This window comes from Pyxicephalus adspersus, chromosome 1 (assembly GCF_032062135.1).
Source record: "Pyxicephalus adspersus chromosome 1, UCB_Pads_2.0, whole genome shotgun sequence".
NCBI classification, from domain to species: Eukaryota; Metazoa; Chordata; class Amphibia; order Anura; family Pyxicephalidae; genus Pyxicephalus; species Pyxicephalus adspersus.
In genome coordinates this window covers 127,877,746-127,897,382 of record NC_092858.1, presented here as the reverse complement: position 1 = coordinate 127,897,382, position 19,637 = coordinate 127,877,746, and the positions used below count along the sequence as shown (strand labels likewise).

At 34.9% G+C, this 19,637-nt stretch overlaps 2 protein-coding genes across 12 annotated transcripts in view; both read right to left on the bottom strand.

Moving 5' to 3' along the window:
* LOC140341373 (large ribosomal subunit protein uL2) overlaps nt 1-19,637 on the bottom strand; it is a 331,097-nt gene that overhangs the window by 96,801 nt on the left and 214,659 nt on the right. The gene's annotated exons all lie outside the window — the stretch shown is intronic.
* Nucleotides 2,306-19,637, bottom strand: part of CASK (calcium/calmodulin dependent serine protein kinase) — a 152,623-nt gene continuing 135,291 nt past the window's right edge. For 6 of the 10 annotated variants that reach the window (XM_072426984.1, XM_072427010.1, XM_072427022.1 and 3 more), the window contains 6 exons: nt 19,401-19,516; nt 11,330-11,410; nt 11,162-11,242; nt 9,170-9,372; nt 8,061-8,144; nt 2,306-4,480 (listed from right to left, as the gene is read on the bottom strand). In XM_072426984.1, the coding sequence (XP_072283085.1) occupies nt 4,304-4,480; nt 8,061-8,144; nt 9,170-9,372; nt 11,162-11,242; nt 11,330-11,410; nt 19,401-19,516 (742 nt within the window). In that variant the 3' untranslated portion in view covers nt 2,306-4,303. The remainder of the gene's footprint in view (nt 4,481-8,060; nt 8,145-9,169; nt 9,373-11,161; nt 11,243-11,329; nt 11,411-19,400; nt 19,517-19,637) is intronic. The other 4 variants (XM_072426992.1, XM_072427017.1, XM_072427030.1 and 1 more) reach the window with 1 other exon arrangement.

Genomic DNA, 19,637 nt, shown 5'->3' with positions numbered 1-19,637 from the left:
CCCCCCCAGAAAAGGAAAACCAAGAGTTACCTCTGCAGCAGAGGATGTTCTCATTAGGGTTACCAGCCTTAGAAACTGCAACAGCACCTCAGATTAGATCACATTATAATGCTTAACAGAGTTCAAGTGGCAGACACATCTCAACATCAAAAAGGCCTCCATTGTAGAATTGCTACGAAGAAACCTCTAATGAGGAAGAATTGCTTGGGTCAAGAAACAGAAAGAATGGATACGAGACTAGTGGAAATCTGTATTTTGGTCTGAGAAGTCCAAATTCAAGTTTTTTGTCATGTCTTTGTGAGACACAGAAAAAGGTAAGTGGTTTCTATTAAAGTTTGCAGCATGAAGCATCGAGGAACTGAAACCGGCATGACTACCACAGCATTCTGCAGTGACATACCATTTTGCTTAGTGGGATGAAAATTTGTTTTTAAACAGGGCAATGACCCCAAACACACCTTCAGACTATGTACAGGCTATATGACCTAGGAGGAGAGTCAGAGTGCTGCTTCAGAAAACTTGGCCTCCACAATTACCCAACATAAACTAAAATGAGATGGTTGGGGACGAGTTTGACCACAGAGTGAAGCCAAAGCAGGAAACAAGTACTTATGAAGATGATTGAGAAAATGCCAAGAGTGTGCAAAGCAGTCATTAAAGCAAAAGGAAACTTTAAAGAATCTAAAATATAAAACTGGTTTGTTTATTGTGAATTTTGTTCTTTCTTAGTTTGGATGTCCATTAAAAATCATTAAATGAGAAAGTATATCCAAACTTTTGACTGTTACATGTGGTGTGTATGTACAACAAGACAATGATGTGCAGAAAAATAAACACAGGAATAACATATTGCAAAGAGCTTTCACCTGGCTTTAATTCTGATTAACCATTCTTACAAAGTGACAGTATCTGCGTTCTCCTGATTTATGAGCTACTGTACAGTTAAATCTTTCATACTGGGTTATGATTTTTTTTTTAATGTTTTCTAAAGAGAATACGAATTTATGTAGATTTTATTTAAATTTTCCGATAGCTATATAGGAAACGTGAAAAGTCGCCGAAATAAAAAACTTTTCTTTCAGGAGACCACAAAAAATTGCAAAATCAAATTAAAGGGAACCTTTAGAGTTTTTAAAGTGTTTTAAATATGAATGGTTAAATATAAAGGTTTATAGGACTCAATTTGTACATCTTATTCATGTTTAAAACAAACGTGTTAAAAGCACAAAGGAATGGCAAATACAGAATGTGCATGCTGCTTAGTGATGTGACAGTGCTTTCCTGTTTCTTCATGCTTTTAATGCAAGTCTAAGAGTCTGCTCTGACAGACTGAAGATGATCATATCTGATCATCTCAGCAGTCCTTTTCCAAATTGTTAGCTGCACCTGTTTGACATACACTCAGTAGGATAAATTATAAAATGTAAGAAGATGCAGAAAAGCCAGTATACAGAACTGAAAGTCACATGGAAAACTGCTTACAAGTAAATGTTAATATAAAAACTCTACATGTATGTTTTAGTGAAAATACACTATAGTTCCCCTTGTTAACACACTTCATAAATTCGAGATGACTCAAATTCACTTAATGATACTCTTAAACTTTTTAGTAATCTTAGATGTAGCCCTTAGTTAGAGCAGATTAGTGCAATGACAATTACTTCCAACATTCAGCAGAATGTACGTACGTGAGAGCAATTCTAAAAAGAAAATACAATTAATGTTTCATTGAACATTTTAAATAATTTACAGAATCTGAATGCTTAAGTAACATGAAGGTAACAGACACTGGAAACAAACATCTTCTTGGCAAGATATTTTAACTGTTAACCAGATAAATTAGGAAACCTAAAAAAAATGACTGTTCTTTACATAAGAAACCTACTTAGCAACATCATGTAATTAGGTTTCACTAGCACCAGTAATTTCTCCATCCAATTATTTTAAACAGGATGAGAGGCTCTGATCTTAGAGACTAAGCAATACACAAAAAATATTGAAGATAATTCACAACAAGTTCATTGTGAACAACAACAGAGTTCAAATGAACTGCAATTAAAATGTAGTTATCTGTTTCATGTAATGCTGTAAAAGGTAATTTAAACAGAAATGTTTTGAAATTCTGGTTAATATTTTTTTTAAATAGGATATATCAAAACCATTTATGAAAGGTCTTAGTACTGAAATATATTTTAAATTGTATAGGAGGCAGTCTTGAGCCATAATATCTATTGACATGTATGCCACATTACATATATTAATTAAACAAATTAACAGATTAAAAGAAGGACTCAGAGAAATAAAATAGCACAGAACAAAATAAATCTGATTTTATTTATACTTTCATGGTGATTTTTCACTATTTTTATTCACTACCTTTATCCTACCCAACCATCCTTGAGCAATTATTTTTTTATGGAAGTTTACAATGAGCTTGAAAATTTACAAGACAGTATATGTAAAATCATAATAAAAATAATAGAACATTGTTGAAGATAACAAAACATGTTGGATGAAGACATTTCATTTTTGGTTTACTGTCACAAATATTCATAACAGCCTGTTAACTCTCCGTCACTACCTCCAAAATGAGTAAATACAGGGCTCCAATCCAAATGGAACATAATTCGTAAAGGAACATTTGTAATATTTAGAGCTTCTGTAACTATATATTTAAAAAAAAAATAAAAATAAAATAAAAATGACTAATGAAAAATGTAACAATATATTAGAAATAACATTTTAGAATTGAGTAGGAAGAAGACTGAATATCTCCACCCAACAATGCCTATTTATGAAAGTGTCTATTTCGCCTGTTGCCTTCTGCATAAAAATATATATATATATATATTTTGAAATAACTGGTGAATAACCTATTATGATTACTTGTTGTATACCTTGTGCTTCAAATTTTTGCAATTATATTGTGCCAATAAAATGAGAAGAGATGCAGAGTAAAAATTAACCCGTTAGCAACTGCTTTAAGACCAAATATTATGAATTCACTAGACAAACTACCTGTACAATCATCCACTGTGCCACCAGAATTACATTTATTTTCCAGTCACAATAAATGAATGACCGAAAGGCATATAAATGAACACATAAAAGAAATTTTGCTTAAAAAATAAAATAAAATATTGGTCAGCTTGAACTTTGATTTCATTTAGAATTTATAGGCCATATTTTGTTTCTTTTTCTCTTTAACATTAATTCACATGGAATATTTTTGATTTTTGTTGAGGTCCCCAAAAACCTTTTATTATATAACTCTTAAAATGTTGTGCATTGTTAACAATTACATATGCATAAGAGAGGAAAAAAATTCCTTACAACTTAATTTTACATTAATACTCTCTCGACAACACAGACCCAAAATGGAGGGAAAACGGGAAAAAAATTGATATAACCCTTCCCTGTTTACAACAAAAATTAAAATTGAGACAAAAATTACAAACACATTTCACTACATGATTAATAATAAAAATCAGTTTCTTTTTATAAAGTTGCCCAAAATGCAAGGGATGTGCATAGGTTTACAACTCGGTTATAATAATTTTATTTAATTCCCTCGGGTACGGTTTCCCATGAACGGAATGTATGTTTTTGTAAGTTACAGTTTTGTTCAACACAGACACACCAACAGTATAAACGCTTGCGACTGTCCACATGCATTAAGACCCGGTTTGAAATCTCTATATTGTTTACAGACCTCTTCAAAGAGACAGTATCAAATAAAATTTTCTATTGTATGCAGTAAATGATAAAGGCCATTAAATACGTGGTATCTCCTCTTTCAATAGATGAAGGCTATTTAGTGTAAATAAATTAAATATGCCTTTACTATTGGCCCACTGACTCTAAAAAGACTCTAAAACATAGTGTTTCACCCCTGCTAAATTAATGAAAATTCCCAATATTAAAATAGATTATAGAAAGCAGCATATCACTTGTGCAGTTTTCATAGGCCTTTAAAAAAAAGCTATGGTTTTTAAAAATATAACATTCCAAAGAATTGAATAATGCAGATTTTCAAAAAATGTACGGTTTAACACAAGAAAGGAAAAAAAGAAAGAAAGAAAAAAAAAAAAAAAAAAAGATACTGTCTCTTTAAAATGTAAATTTGCTCAGTTCATTTCCATCTATTAGGACATAACAATAATTATAAATTCAGGTCACACTACATTTAGGTAGTCTCTAGGGGCCAAGACCAGTTGACATAATGCCAACAAAGAGGTTTCTCCAAGTACTGCACGAGGTGGTTCAGAAGTAATAAAATGCCAATAGTTCTGTCGAAAGTGGTCTAATAGACCCAGGACACTGGAACCCACTGTGGTGCTGTGCACACAAGCTCAATGGCTTCCTCCAGATGTCTAATAGTTTCATCAATTTCATTGTTGATAATTGTTAGATCAAAGTAGTGTGCATATGTTCTCTGGAGGATCTCAGACTCTTTCTGTAAGCGTTGAAGAGACTCATCCTGTAAAATGAAAAAGTAAAAACAAAATCAGTAACTAAAATCCAAAGGCTTGGAGTTTGAACACAAATCATGTCTACAAGATAAAACGATCACCCATTAATTATTTTTACACCAAGAAATTAGGGGCCCTTATTTTAGCTTCTGTAACGATTTTGTATGAATACCCCATGCTTATTTGTTGAATGCGATCCTATAGCAAATATTTTATGCAAAGTCAGATACAAAGGTCTTTAAAATGGGCTTTGGTTTGCAGTAAAACTGCTTCTCTTCCCAATAGGAATGCAAAGGCTGTCTGAAGAAGTTTGGTGCAGTTTCACAAGAACCTAAAATTAATCACAAATTCAAGCAGAAACTAAAAACAAGCTGAATTTACCCATTTTAACAACTAAATAAAATGAACATTTATTTGTATTTAAATGAATTTTATTCAAATGTAAACTTCAGGTAAATATTGCAGCCTATAAGCTTCTATTTCCCTGCAATTGTGAATCAACATAAGCAGTACTAAATAAAGCTCATTATATCGCATACAATGACTCCTTCCCAACCTGAAATAATAAATAAAACAGGAAAAGGTGTGTATGTTAAGCAAATCATAAAAAGGGAAAAAAAATATTAAAAAATATTTATTAACTTTTCTCCACATGTCAAGAAATCAAGTGAGATAGCAGGTTTTATGTGATGGAAATAGGGCAGACACTGAACACATTTGTGAGATAGGACAAGACAGTGATAGCAGGCTTGCTCAGGGTGACCAGGTCACTTTATAGGAAAAGGTAGCCAACTGTGACATATGTATTCCAGGAGTGCAAAAAAAGACGTGCAGCATTACATTAGTAACGTGGTATTTTCACTTCAAACTTAGTACTGTGTAGACAGGACAAGCTTACGTTGATCTATTTTCTAACATATGATTATAAAACTGAATTGAGCCATTCTATCTGAGTTTATTCAATATCTGTAATATGAAATTTATAATCAAGTACAATGAAGTCATTCAATAATAATGCAACTGTAGGCACATAAAGCCATTGTTAGCAAACGGACTTCAGTGTGGTACAAATGAGTTCACAGTTGGCAAGAGATGTAACTCTCAACACTTAGATTAGAAACTTCCTGCACAGTTGGACTATGCTACCATTTTGATTTGATCCCTTTTGCCAACTAGAAAAACAGATAGCTGCAGAATTTGCAAATATTGTTATACTACTTGGGGTGTTATTCAATATAGTTAGTTAAAAACCTGCATGTCATTTTTTAGTAAAAACTTAGTAAAGTAAAAACCTAAGCCTCCTATAAAAAGGCCGTAATTTACAACCCAAGCCACTTTCATGTTAATGAAAGCTGCATAATATGCTAATGCTTATAAAGATTAAAAACCTTTAAATTATTAAACATGTAAAACTTTAGCAGCGAAGTTCAGTGACTCGAAAATCTACATGCTTAGCAGGTGAGCAAAATTAGAAACTACCAGTGTGATTCACCAGCTATATTTTTTTTGCAAATTAGAAGCAACTTAGTGACAGATCTAATATAACCAATCACTGCTGCTATCTGACCTATCGAATATAGTTTTCTTCTAGGACCTGACAGTTTATGAGGTCAAAGGTACTGTCTAATCAAAACTTGGGGAGGATTGTGTGCTGCAAGCAGTGGATCAGGATTAAATGAAGGCTGCCCTTCTCTAAGGATTAAAAAGTGCAGCTGTAGTTTTTGGTGAAACTCCAAAATGCTCTCCCTAACTGTACTAAACATTAAAAACCATAACTGCACATGGGAACCTAACCTGTTCATAACAGTGACCCCAGGGCTGTATCACATTGTCTGTTCTATGCAGATGAAACTTGAATATAATGGACTAGATAAACCGTACTATGGTATTTATAGGGGAAAGGTAAATGCTTAAACTGGCCTCCATTTAGTGTTGTAAACCTTTAAGGTACTTAGTACAATTATAGTTTGTAATGTAGAGGACAAGGGAGTATTGCTGAGTTTCACTGTAAAAGTACAACTCTACTTCTTAACACAATACTTAACACAAAGTTTAATTTCAACAGACAAGGTGAATGGGAATCTAGCTAGCAAAGTCTAGAAAAACTAGCATTAAGGTTCTGCTATATAAAACTCCTCTCTGGTACTTACAGGTAATTTTCTGCACCATCGTGGAAGCTTAGTAAAATTTGCAAGTGTGTAAGTTAAAGGGAAAGCATAATTTAGGAAAACAAAACAAAATTAAAGTAAAACATAAACCACTGAATAAAAAAAAACAAAAAACATCTAAATGGACACCCAACCAAAACTATTACATTAGCCTATGGTGATTTGACAGCGCTGAGTAAATACTAGATACTAAATGAATGCTGTGTGATATGAAGATACATATTACCCTGGTAATTTCTACTATTATTCCCAATTATATTGTTGTGCCACCAATTATTGGAAACGGATGGGCTGACACAACAGTGGATCACTCAGGGAAGGTCCTTACTAAAGAAACAACAAAGGACAGGATCTCTACCACACAGCTGCAAGGACATTACTACAAACAGGCTGCTCACATCAATTTCTATTTAGAACAAGATGTAATAGGAAAAACAACTAAAAAAAAAGTTATGAAATAAACACATAAAAAAAAAGCTCACTAATAATTTTTATTCAGTTTTAGGCACCTAGTAGTATACACCTATACTACATATTATACAATTCTGATGGATTTTCTTCCACTTGGGGTTGCTGCATAAGTAACTTTTTATATCAAATTTTGTTGGGTGTAAATGCAGTACCACAGGATACCAGTGTTGAGGGGAGGCCTTCCAAAACAGTGTTGAAGGTCAAAATGCAGAACTGAAAGTGGGAGGTTTACAAATGGGGGACAGGTAACTGGAAGTAGGCGGTGATTCAATATGACATTTAAATACTGGAATTATTCATGACATTATCAGTGGACAAGAATAAGAAAATAGCCCATATTACAATATTCATGTTAAGTGGGTAACATGTATCTGGTAACTGATCTATATCAGGAGGGTGGTTTGATGCACAGCAGAATTTACTGAAACACAGGAACACTGGAATGGTATGCTGTGCCCACTGTATGCACAAGGTTTCAATTTTAATAAACAATATAAAGTTGTAGATACATTTTGATACATTCTTTCCTACAACTCAATTCCAAAGAGAAGGCACTGTAGAAAGACTGTGGCGTGGAATGGGATGGGGATGGCAGGGACTGACTTAAGTATCCCTGGTAGATGAGATATTATTGCCATAAACATAGTCAAACTGTTTGTCATAAACTACCAACATCCAGCTCTGGCACAGAGAGGAGATCTAGAGTAATCTCAGGAGATCATATGAAATGATCCACCCCCCCCCATTTTTTTTTTTATTCATATGGTGATAGTATGATTGTAAGAATGTAATCTAGTAAGTGGAGCAAGACATCCTCTTCAAAAAATAAAACTTCTACCTTCAAGAATAAATATCTTGAAAAGTAAATGAAATTTAACCACAAAAACACTTTCATCATTGTGAAAATTATATAGCTGCATTTGGGGAAAAAAATATTTAGTAAGCTTACCTCACTGATACTTGGGGTTATTGTAGGTGCAGCAATAAAAACCACAAAAGGAGCAAATTCTGCTGTTCTCAGGACTTTAAGAGCCTAGAAAAAAAAAAAAAAAAGATCCAGTAATTATTCTAAAAGTATATACAAATGTATCTTCTTCCATACCCTTAAACAATTTGAAAGCATAGTAAACAGATGTACAAGCAACCTATAGCTTAGGAACTATACGTCTTTTGAGGCAAAGTAATACATGATCTAAAGTATACATGACCTAACTGAAATTTAAAGAATCAACATTTAAAGTGTAGAAAAAAAAGGTGAGCAAGCAGGTTCTTTATTGCAGAAGGGACAAGCAATAAAACAAACTTACCTATCTTTACACATTTTTAATGTACTCTAAGGTGCACATGTAGCATAGCTACTTGCTGTGATTGGGTGAAGATGAAGCGTTGGAATGAGGAGGCAAATTAAAAAAAAATGACTGAGATTTATTTTACTTTTCTTTCTGCAGTAAAGAATCTACTGGCTCACATTTTTTTCAATGTTTAAATCTAGTTATGCCTTAAAGCCTGCTTTCAGATTAACTCCATTGAGATGCAGACATGGATACTTAAACTTCCAATCATTTTGCGTAATGGTGCATTAGGGATATGATATTTTGTTTTTTTGTTTTAATCATTTTTGTGTAACAAAACAATGTTTAAATGTTGTATCTCATCCATTTAGTATTAGTTTGGACAGATATTGTGGTGGTTCCATATTTTTATATCCCAATTTAAAATTGTGCCTCAAAACAATTATCAAGTTTTGCAATTATGGATTAGGATAAGAATGATCTGTGGCTTTTCTGTGTATGACATTTTATGGTCATGTGACATCATGACACCGTAATGCAGGAAAGGAAGACACTTTTACTGCTGGCCTGTTGAGTAATGTGCTGAACCTGAGGTCTTATCTAAACAAAAGGGAAGGAATATGAAATGTGTGGAGCTACAAATAGTAGGCAGCCAAGCTGTCAAGGATAGATAGGATAGATACACTTACAGGTTTTCAATATGACAAAAGGTTCAAGTGCTGATCACTATGTCTGGAAAAAAAAAAGAAAAAAATAATAAAGTTACCTGAGGTTCTACGTCAAGTATTGCAATAAGTCCCTGTTCATGGATCTTTCTTATTGTTTCCAGTTTTGTCCCATACATAGCATCCTCATGGCTGCCATATTCCAAGTATTCATTGTTGGAGATATCTTGCATCATTTGATCATGAGATACAAAGAAGTAATTCTTCCCATTTTCTTCATCCTTCTTTGGAGGTCTTGTAGTGTCTGAAAGTAAAGAAAATCATGACCTTCTGTAATATACTTCTATAAAATAAAATTCTTACTAGAGTTTTTTTTCATATTTTATATGAAAATTTACTTCTTCTGTTATACCACTGCAGAAAGAGAAACTAATACAGGGCAAGCAAAAACATGAGGCACATGTTCCAGTTCTTCAGTGAAAAAATAAAGTAAACTTTCCCTTGGCAACATCAACCTACTCTCCATTAGGAAAGATAATACCAGCCAGATTACCAGACTTCAGAAGCAACAGCTGCTGTTGAACACTGCCATTTTCAATGCAATGAAGAGGAGGAGAGCTCAGGGTCTGCTGAGCATCACTACTTCACAGCAATTCTAAGCACAGTCGTTATCCAATCAGCTCCTCAAACTTCAGCTCCACTTGATCTTACATGCTGCCTCCACCTGCAGATGCTGTGGCTCCCTGATCTTCACTCCTCCATCAAATGCCACTGTTGACCACTGCTAACCTACCCCATGCTACTTTCTTCCTGCTCCTCAATCCTTCCATTAAACAGTACAGTTACCGCTCCTCACCTGATCCCTCATCTCCAGTTTCAACAATTTTCTGCCATCTGCCACCCTTATACCTTGCCAGGCACTGCACCTTTCCGCCATTCACCCAATATCCACCAGCAATGGTATCTCAACCACAATTACTCTCATGCACCCTACTGTTCCCACTCCTCACGTCGCTCCCCAATGCTTACCCCTAAATCCCAAATCAATGATGTCTCTGCACCATTCTACAAACTTTCTGTTCTGGAACAGATATACTTTTACTAGTTTTTTAAATAAGCAAACATACCTATTAGCAAACCAAAAGTGTTCACATACATTTTTCAGTAATGACCTTGATCATTTAAATTTTTGGTATATAAATTGTGTGGATTAAACCAACACTTTCTTTACACAGAAATTCTTGTAAAAAGGAAAGTGTAGCAGGAGCTCATTTTTAAATGTCTCAAGACTCCTGAAATCCAGGAATTTCGAACATAAAAAATACTAACTTTATAAAACAAAAAGGGTAATGTCAGGCCTGTCTTTCTTTGAAAGAAATATTGTGGCAGCAATTGCTGACCTCCTTCATAAATTTCTAGCTACCTGGCTGCCTTTAAATTACTGACCCAAAACAATCATGAATCAGATGAAGTCAGAGGTGTTACTTTGCATGCTTGTCTTACGGAAGTGCTACAGAAAGTAAAGAGGTCATTGGACCAAAAGAGATGCCAAACAGCTAGCACTTTTTAAAAGAGGGGTCAGCAAGGACAATGTGCTCCCTTAACTAAAATAGGCTTTAAACATGCAGGGTAGGTGTTCATTAACCAATAGTTCGACAGAATGACTTTGTTCCCAAAAATGACCATTTGTAAGTTTTAAGTGTCCCAGCATTTGAAATAGGACATTCTAAGATTCGTGCTGGAAGTGGCTCTGGGTGTGTCTACATATCATGAAAGTTGCGGGTTCACAGCATTGGTCCTTTATGAAACCTTCCCAAAACTGCAGAAATCCAAAAAATGTTTGACGGTTCACAAAATATTTCTTCCAGCTGTTTAGCAGGAGGAAATTTTATGGGAAGGAAACAGGACCGCAGATGCAGAGGGACTTAAAAGGATCTGCTACTAACGTCTAGATGCCAAATACTACAAGACACGTTCAGTGCTTCTGCCTTGCTTTGGAATAAAAAACAGTACTAAGTAATCTTTAATGTTCCAATAAATTGCTTAATATTTTAGGAAACCTGAATTTCAGAATTTCAGTTTACAGTACTTACGAGGGATAGGGTAAGCAAATCTGTCAGGGTGTTTTGTAATTAGTGTATTCTTTATGTGTCGCCTGCCAACACCATGTGCACCTAGAAAAAAAAATAAAAATTAAGAAAAAGATTATAATTTATTTCGTACCAGATAGTAGAACTTAAACTTCAGGCAAAATACACTACCTAAAAGTACTAGTGTTTTCCTTTTGAAGGCAGGAAGTTTCACTACTTCTTCATAAGTGACAAGATCTAATTGATCAAAAACTAAAGACAAAAAAACAAAACAAAATGTTAGCAAATCTTTTTACAAAAAGATTACATATCATTGTTCACTCTTAACAGTGATATATTCTAAAACAAATGCTAATTCTCACACTCTTGTAGGACCTCTGCATTTTAATTTATAAATGTTTATCCGTTAGTAGATTTAAAATATGCAAAAAGTGTTAGCAGTTGAGTGGATAAACCTACACCTAAATATTATATTACTAAGGCTGTCCCCTGACACAAAAAGTATACATACTGCCAGTTCAGTGTTCAACCCAGAAAATTTTTCAAGCTTGTGGCAGCCCCTGTATTGTGACTCAACTCATCAGTAACCAATCAAACTCAGTGGATGGTTCCTGAAAAGTGCCGGGTGGAGTGACCACCTGGCTGAAAGGGGCTGGGGAGAACACTGCAGTTATGACTCTTTTTGTAAACCAGTTGAACCTATTTATTCATATTTTGTGACAGCCAATGTTACCAAGGTATCAGTAAACATGAAATTATGGTGACTTGTTTTCGGGTAGACCTTATAATGCTCTCGTATCCATCAACTCCCATGGTTATCTTCAATCAAGAGTAGAATAATAATCTCACGCATGCGCAGTGAGATTGGCAAATTTTTTTTCATCCCACGTCACCCAATCTTGCACATGGGTCGGGTGATGTAGAAGGAAGAACCCGGAAGAGAAGCCGAAGATGGCGGCGAATGAAGCACCAGCTCCGGGATGTCGCGGGACCAGATGCCAGACACCCACGGAGTGTTCAGTCTGCCCTGCGGGATTGAAGGTGTGTTTTTTTTTTCTTCCTCTTCCTCTTTAAATACCCATCTACAATAATGATATTGCCACAATATCATTATTATCACATTATTTTAAGGGTAGAATAAATGTTATCACTGTTACTAGGCTTACGGTATGCAGCTCCCCCCTACTCCTCATGCTCTCTGAGCTATCACATGTATAGAAGATCTTGGAGTCTTGAACTGATTGATGTGCATGTGCAAGTTGTTACTTATATGTGCGCACAATAGGGTTTTTTGGTAAATGTAATAGCTCTGTGGAGCAAAACTGTACATTACCTCCAGCAGCAGAAGTGGTAATTGATTAAAAACAAATTTCTTCACTGGGGCTTTCAAATTGTAACCCGGCCTCCACATAAAATAAACATATTTGGACAGCAAAGACATAGTCCATATGAGAGTATCAAGCAACCTTTAATTCAACCAGCAACCCTTAAGCTGCAGCCTGTATAGGGTTGGTGAACTCTCTATTTTTGTCAAACCATTTCAAATAGGCAGGAGAAGTGAACAATGAAGTGAGAAGACTGCTAGTATATTAAAACTAAGCTAACTTATTTAGCTTTGGCTACAAAGTAGAGAATATTTTTACATTTCCTTCATACCTGACAGACAAGGACACAAATACTGTTGGGTCCTTATTCTATTACCTGCTGTAAACAATTTAGCTTGACTATACACACTTAAAAAGCAATTTGGTGAAAATTGTAATGAAAACTAAATGACCTTCACGCAACAAGTATAATAAAGCAAGCACAAACAGATTCTTACATGCATAGTACTTTGATGCAAGGTTGAGTTTTCTAACATGCAATGATTCTTGCAAAAAGATGAATACAGTCATGCTATCTGAACATATTTCATTCTAGAACAGTGATTCTGACAGACCAAAATACCTGTATAAAATCAGAAAGTATAGGTTTTTCAAATTATGTTTAAAATTAAAACTCAGTGGGGAAAATAAATGCAAACTCAAGTTGCATTTATGCAAATGTAAGTTGCATTTATGCAAATTCAAATGATACCAATTTACATTTTTTCTAACTCAGAATTTACTGGAATGAAAATAAGAAATGGGTAAAACACTGTTCTAAAATAAATCTATGGTAAGCGGATATTACAAAAGGAATACAAATTAGGTGTTCTGAAACACTCAACTAGTGACAATTCAAGCTAAACCAGTAAATTTATTATCTTAGATTTTATTATCACAGCACATAGCCGGCACAGCTAAAAGTAAACATTAACACTAAAGTGATATTGAATGGTTGGGTAGCAAGTCTCACAGACTGATAATCATTGCTGGTTTGAAGAAGATGGATATTTAGCAGAATTATCTCTCCATCCTATAGCCTGCCATGTAAGTTAACACTCATGACCCTGCCACACAATTTAACCCCAACAGTCTATTATCAGCTCACCAACAACATCAAATTGGCAAGTTACTCAGGATGGCGCACCCCCCTCCCTTCCATCCTCAGATAGACATGTCTGAACACTTTCACATTTAAGCTCTTAAAACGTACCTAAACTTTCATGAAATTTCACTTTAGATAAAAGGGCAGACAACCCTTTTATGTAAAGTAAAAATTCTTTTTTTTTTTTTTTTTTTTTAGTGCAACACCCTTTAAAAAAAAAAAAAGAATTTTTCTTTACATAAAAGGGTGCAGCACCGCCCCCTAGGCGATCAAGAATGAAGAGGAGCGCAAAGCCTCTAAGGATACCCACATACCTACATCCCGGGAGGCTCTAGCATCTTGGGCATGCGCAGAAAGAGCCTTTTCCCGCAAACAGAAAAATCTGCTGATCTCACGCACGCGCAGTGAGATTGGCAAATTTTTTTTTCAGCCTATGTCATGCCTGAGGGATTGAAGGTGTATTTTACCCCCCCCAGTTTTCAGTTTAGTTCCTCTTTAGGTCCTTTAAACATGTAAGAATACCAGTACTGTGTGGTACAAGGCAGCCTGACAGGTTCACTCTCCAGAAATTTTATTCAGTTGGGTGGGGGGAATCTAGGCGGGTGGTCAAAAAGTGGGCAGGACAACACACAATAAATCCCGGTTGTTGTAGACAAAGGAATCCAGTAACCCCTATAATTTTGTCAGCTCCCCTCCCACCCACTTTGTGTTCAACTTTAAAATGCCCACCCAAATAGTATGTCCTGCTTTTGAACATTTTCACAATGGGTGGCGGTAGGTGGTATTTACCCACCAAGTGCTGCCTCCATTATTGAAAGCTGGTCATGAATGGGACACCACATGTAGCATCTTAATCAAGGAAATGTTAACAGCGCTGCAACCTCACCATCAGTTTCAACATGGCCTTAAAGAATATCTTCATACTGCTGAGGTCTTTCCTGCGCTTCTGTAATTTGCATTTATGCCTGTCTATTCGGGTTTACCTTGTTGCTCCTTAATTGTTTATTCAGCGGGTGCATGGCTAGCTTTTTTAACAAAGCTGTGCAACTGCTACAATAAAGAACAAGGACTCTTTGTAAGAGAATTAATTGGTAAACCAGATGAGCAGAATTTCAAGACATTTTGCAGGTAATGCTATTCTCATATACTATATGTATTTCAACTGTGTATTTAAGCTGCTGGTCCAGAATTTATCTGATTACTGGGAAACTGCAGCAAAAAAGTAATAGCACTTTTTAATTTTTAACGGATTAGACAGTAAAACAAGGAATGCTTGCTTATTTTACTTGAATGCATGATGCAAAAGTTCCTATTTTTTAGTATTCAATTTTAGCCATGAAATACTGTACCATATTTGCAATTACAGAACAGAAATTCTAGTCTGAGCTCAGTTTTTGCATTCAAAACTATTAACTAGAAAGGAAACCTCAATACCCCAAATTAAAAATATGTATCTGTAAGAAATACACGATTAACTGCAAGATAACCACAGTTCAACATAGGTACCTTAATATGGAACACTAGGTTAGCAAACTACAAGTTCTTCTAACCTTTTACAGAAGAGCTCCAAATTTAAAAACCACACTTGCTAAATTTTAGCATACTCCTATCAGCATTCCATTTCTATATGGCTTATTTCTAGTGCTGTTAGGATTTAAATAAAACCTAAATTAGTGCTACATAGTCATTTAAATGCAAGTCAGACAACTTTTGCAAGTGAAGTTTGTTCTATGTTGTATTATAGCTCACCCTGGACGTTTGGGTCACATAAGAATGAGCATTAATTGAGGCAATTTAGGGAAAACAGAAGAGTGTCTATAAATAGTATGTAAACTGACATCTCATGGCATATTGAGGTACACAGATTACTTTGTGTCAACGGATTTTCATTCACTTATCCCAGAGAAACAGGAAGTAAGGGAATCTTTCTGAGCTGCTTACACAGCTATCACCAGAGTAGTTTTACCAACTGGAAGATTCCCCCTCACATTCTACTTCTGTCACAAGATTTTGGAGATTTCAAACATTTTCTGCACCAAATACATTCACATTTAAAAGGTACATACAAGTTATAAATGTCAAACATGCCAATAATTAAATCTAGCCTTATGTTTTTTTCTGTGCAGAATGTAGATCTGCAGACAAGGAATAGGTATTGTTATACTGATGGCAATTACAATCAAGAGAAAAGAAAAAATGTTTGTTTTGTAAAAAATAATTGGTCCCTGATACACTGCAACCAATGTTATTAATCTCACCCTCCTTAGAAATGACATCTTTTTGTTTCCTTGTGGCAGGATTACCTCAAGGAAACAAACCATGGAAGGTTACATATTATGCCTAAGTCTATGCACTAAAAGATCATTATCTATAACACCAAAATCTTTACAGGGAGTTACAAAAGCATTACCCATAGATATCATTTGCTATAATGGTCTCTACTAATGACTATAGCACTATACTATTTTTTTCTGTAGAAAATATATAAATGTATGTTTTGGAATCAGCTAAGGATACTAAAGCTTGTCCCTACCAACATTTAACTGTGGACAATTTAGATGCACAAAAACATCAGTCAGTAATAAACAGCAAACATTAACAAGGATTGTGGAAGAATGATGAAGATGATTTCTGTAGCAAAGAGACATGATTCACTAGTCACACAGAATATAATAAATATAGATATATGTAGTCATGCAAGAGTCTGATCAGCTAAAAGTATTTTTATATACAGTTACAATTTGAGAAATAACCGTATGAAAGCTATAAAAAAAAAAATAAATAAAATGAAAAAGGAAGCATCAACACTTGACAGGTTACTTACATGCACAGAGGCCATTGGGAAAAAGACTGCATGAAAAATGTACAGGGGTAATTGAGATATGACTTGCAAAATATTAATAAAATCAAAATACTAAGCACAGAAAAAAAAAACAATTCTTAACACAAAGCAAATTTTTCACATTGACACACAAAAACGCTTTTACAATAAGAAAGCCAGTTTTTGTCTAGTAAATTTGCCCCATACAGTTTTTTGGTTAGGCTGCATTGCGCCTTTTTATCTATTTGTTAGAAACCAAAAGTATACTGGACCCAAAAACATAAGGTTGACAATCCCTTGAGGACAAAATGATACATTTAGTTAATGACAATTTTACATAGTTTGTGAAAAACACATTCATATGATGGATTCCCCCACCCTCACCAAGACTTTTAAGACGTGTTAGTGAACATGATCATTTACAAAATACCTTAACTGTGCTATTTCCACAATGTACTGGTCAAAGAATTTCTGTATCTAGCCCACTGTGAATATCTTTAATCACAAGATAAAGCCTATTCTGGTGTATATAAATCTACTCTACACAAGCACAAGAAACTGACAAAAACACACAACCTCAGTCCAAACTTTTTTTTTACATTTGATAAACCAGGGAAGCATTAACACTACCTGAAAGTTTTTACTGTTGTTTTGTGACTCCTTTGGGGAAATGTTACCTGACTTCCAAGAAATGAGCAGACAAGAAGAGATACGGGTACAAGTAAACACAGAAAATACCCTGACAAACATTCTAAACCCTCTGCGTTTAACAGAATTTTTTTTTGTTTGTATCCCTATTAGAGAAATCCCCAATTTCTGTCCAAACAGGACACAAGCAAAGTTTTCCAAATTGGTAATACTGATTGCAAATACAAACTTGGCAGGTAAGTAGCTAAAGTTCTGCATTAGGCGAATGTGTAAATTCTCATTCACTAGGGACCTCTGTAAGGAGAATCTCTTACTAGCAAAACAACTGCTTCAGGCTTAAAACTTAATTTGCAAAAGAACTGATAAAATTAGCTGTCTAGGGCATTGGCTTCTTAAAACAGTGGCTGCTGAGCCATGTGTTTTGGTGACAGAACCTTTTGACCCACTTATTTTTGGGAAACAAAACCAACTGATAACCAACATTTTCTGTAGATTAAAATGTTAATCATCAAATAGTTATTTATGAAAAAACATAGTTTATAACTTTGCCAAATAAAGTAAAGAGAATAACTTCTATACTGGAAGAACATCATTTAACTGGTATATTATGTCTTATATGGCAGCATTACTTTTTTCTACTATAGGTTCAGTTGACAAACAGTTCTTTGGTTGACGTGCTGTGTAGTAGGAGAGATTTTTTTTTTTTTAAATCTACTAGGTAACTCTGAAGAAGGTTTCCAGGTGCAAACTTAATTATGCTAACTAGGATTGTAATTCAGCTTCCACTTTATTTGGATTTAATTTTACACTATGAAAGCGCAATTTAACCAGGAAAGTAAATTGTTTACAAGTGAATTTCATTCAAAGCAAAATCACTGCAGTTCTTTTCCAATAGTAAACAGTGAAAATACTGGCATTTATACATGAACTTCTAACATTGTGCCAAATCTGGTGACGATCTTATATCTGTTGGGGTCTCCAAAGCTTATCAAAAGACCGGGGAACAGTTGAGATGGCAGGTATGAAAGCCTGTACTGATTGCTACAATCCACCACTGATACGGGTGCTCTTGAAGGAGGGTTGTCAGATTCCACAGTCCTATATATGTGAATAGTGACTAAAGAAAGAATTTATTTACATTTTCATGGTAGCTTTGAGAATGTGAAAACACTATAGTGTGTTTAACAGTAGGCTCTTTAAAGTTTTATCTAACTTAAATTTTGGCTGTGTGTACCAAAGGTGCAGAAAAAACAAAAAAATCTTTAAAAAAAAGACAGATTCATTAAAAATCCTGAAAAAATTAAATAAACCCATCACAGTCTCAGTTATGCAGATTGCACATGTGTTTTTTTTTTTTGCACATACTGTGCCTATGCGTGCCACCTTCCCAGAGCTAACCAATGCATCATACAGCTCTTCTACTCACACCCAATGCCTGTAGCCCTGCCCCATTTGCTCCCACCATTGTGCCTGCACACTTGATTTCTGTACCACTCCTGCACTCCTAAAGCTATCACATTCACGGCTCCCTGCTCTTGACACCATACCTCTCTGTTCTCACACCATGCCTGAACAAGCATGGGTCCCCAAGTTCTTACCAATATGACCAGACTGTCACCTCATCAGCAGATCTATCACCCCTCATTGGCATCCATCAAGTACCACATGAATTTAAATCCCACTCTCACTTCTAAGGCTGAGGTTCCTTTCCTCTTTACCACTGATCCTATACCCCTTCTTTCATCTAAACTGTGCACATTCCTCAATTTGACTCCATACCCCATAAGCTTGCCTTTTTGCTCAGAAAACTATGCCTGAAACTTCATCCCCTGTGACATTAATGACATCAACAATCTATCCTTGCTCATTCTGAAACAGGCGCACTTTTACCGTTCTATCTTACATCAGGGAACATTTGCAAGAATCACTGCATATAAAAAAAATTAAACTGAATTAACACACTGGTACTGGAAATCAAGGTTTTCTTGCATCAGATAACTCAAAATATTGATACTTTTTTAAATTAGTCATCAGGGATATATTTTGTTAGGTCCCCAATATAGATGAAAAAAGCTACATGATTTAGGAGATTCTGTTATTCCTGCAATCATTATGTGACTAATGAACAGGTTTAATATAAATATAAAAAGCAACATTTATCAGTTATTAATAACCAGTTAGAATAAGGTTAGCAAAACATACCTAAATCCTAAAAGGTTAATGATAAAGATGCTATAGGCACCTGGAATTATTATAAAGGTTGAGGAAGTGTCTAAGAAATTTACTGTTTGAAGCTGTGCATACCTGCATTGTGCTTTGCCAAGTATTTATCTTTGTACTGCTTCTTTTTCTTCCCAAACCAAGTACAACTGGCTTGTTGCTCCTGTTTTGTTTTTTCCATTGCAATGCAAGCCACACGCCTAAAACAAAAAACAAGATATAAACCTAAAAAAGTGTTTATGTATAGGGGATTGCATATCAAGTGGGTTTTAAGCCATTTTACTATCAGCATTTAAGAATACATTTCAGGATATTTATAAA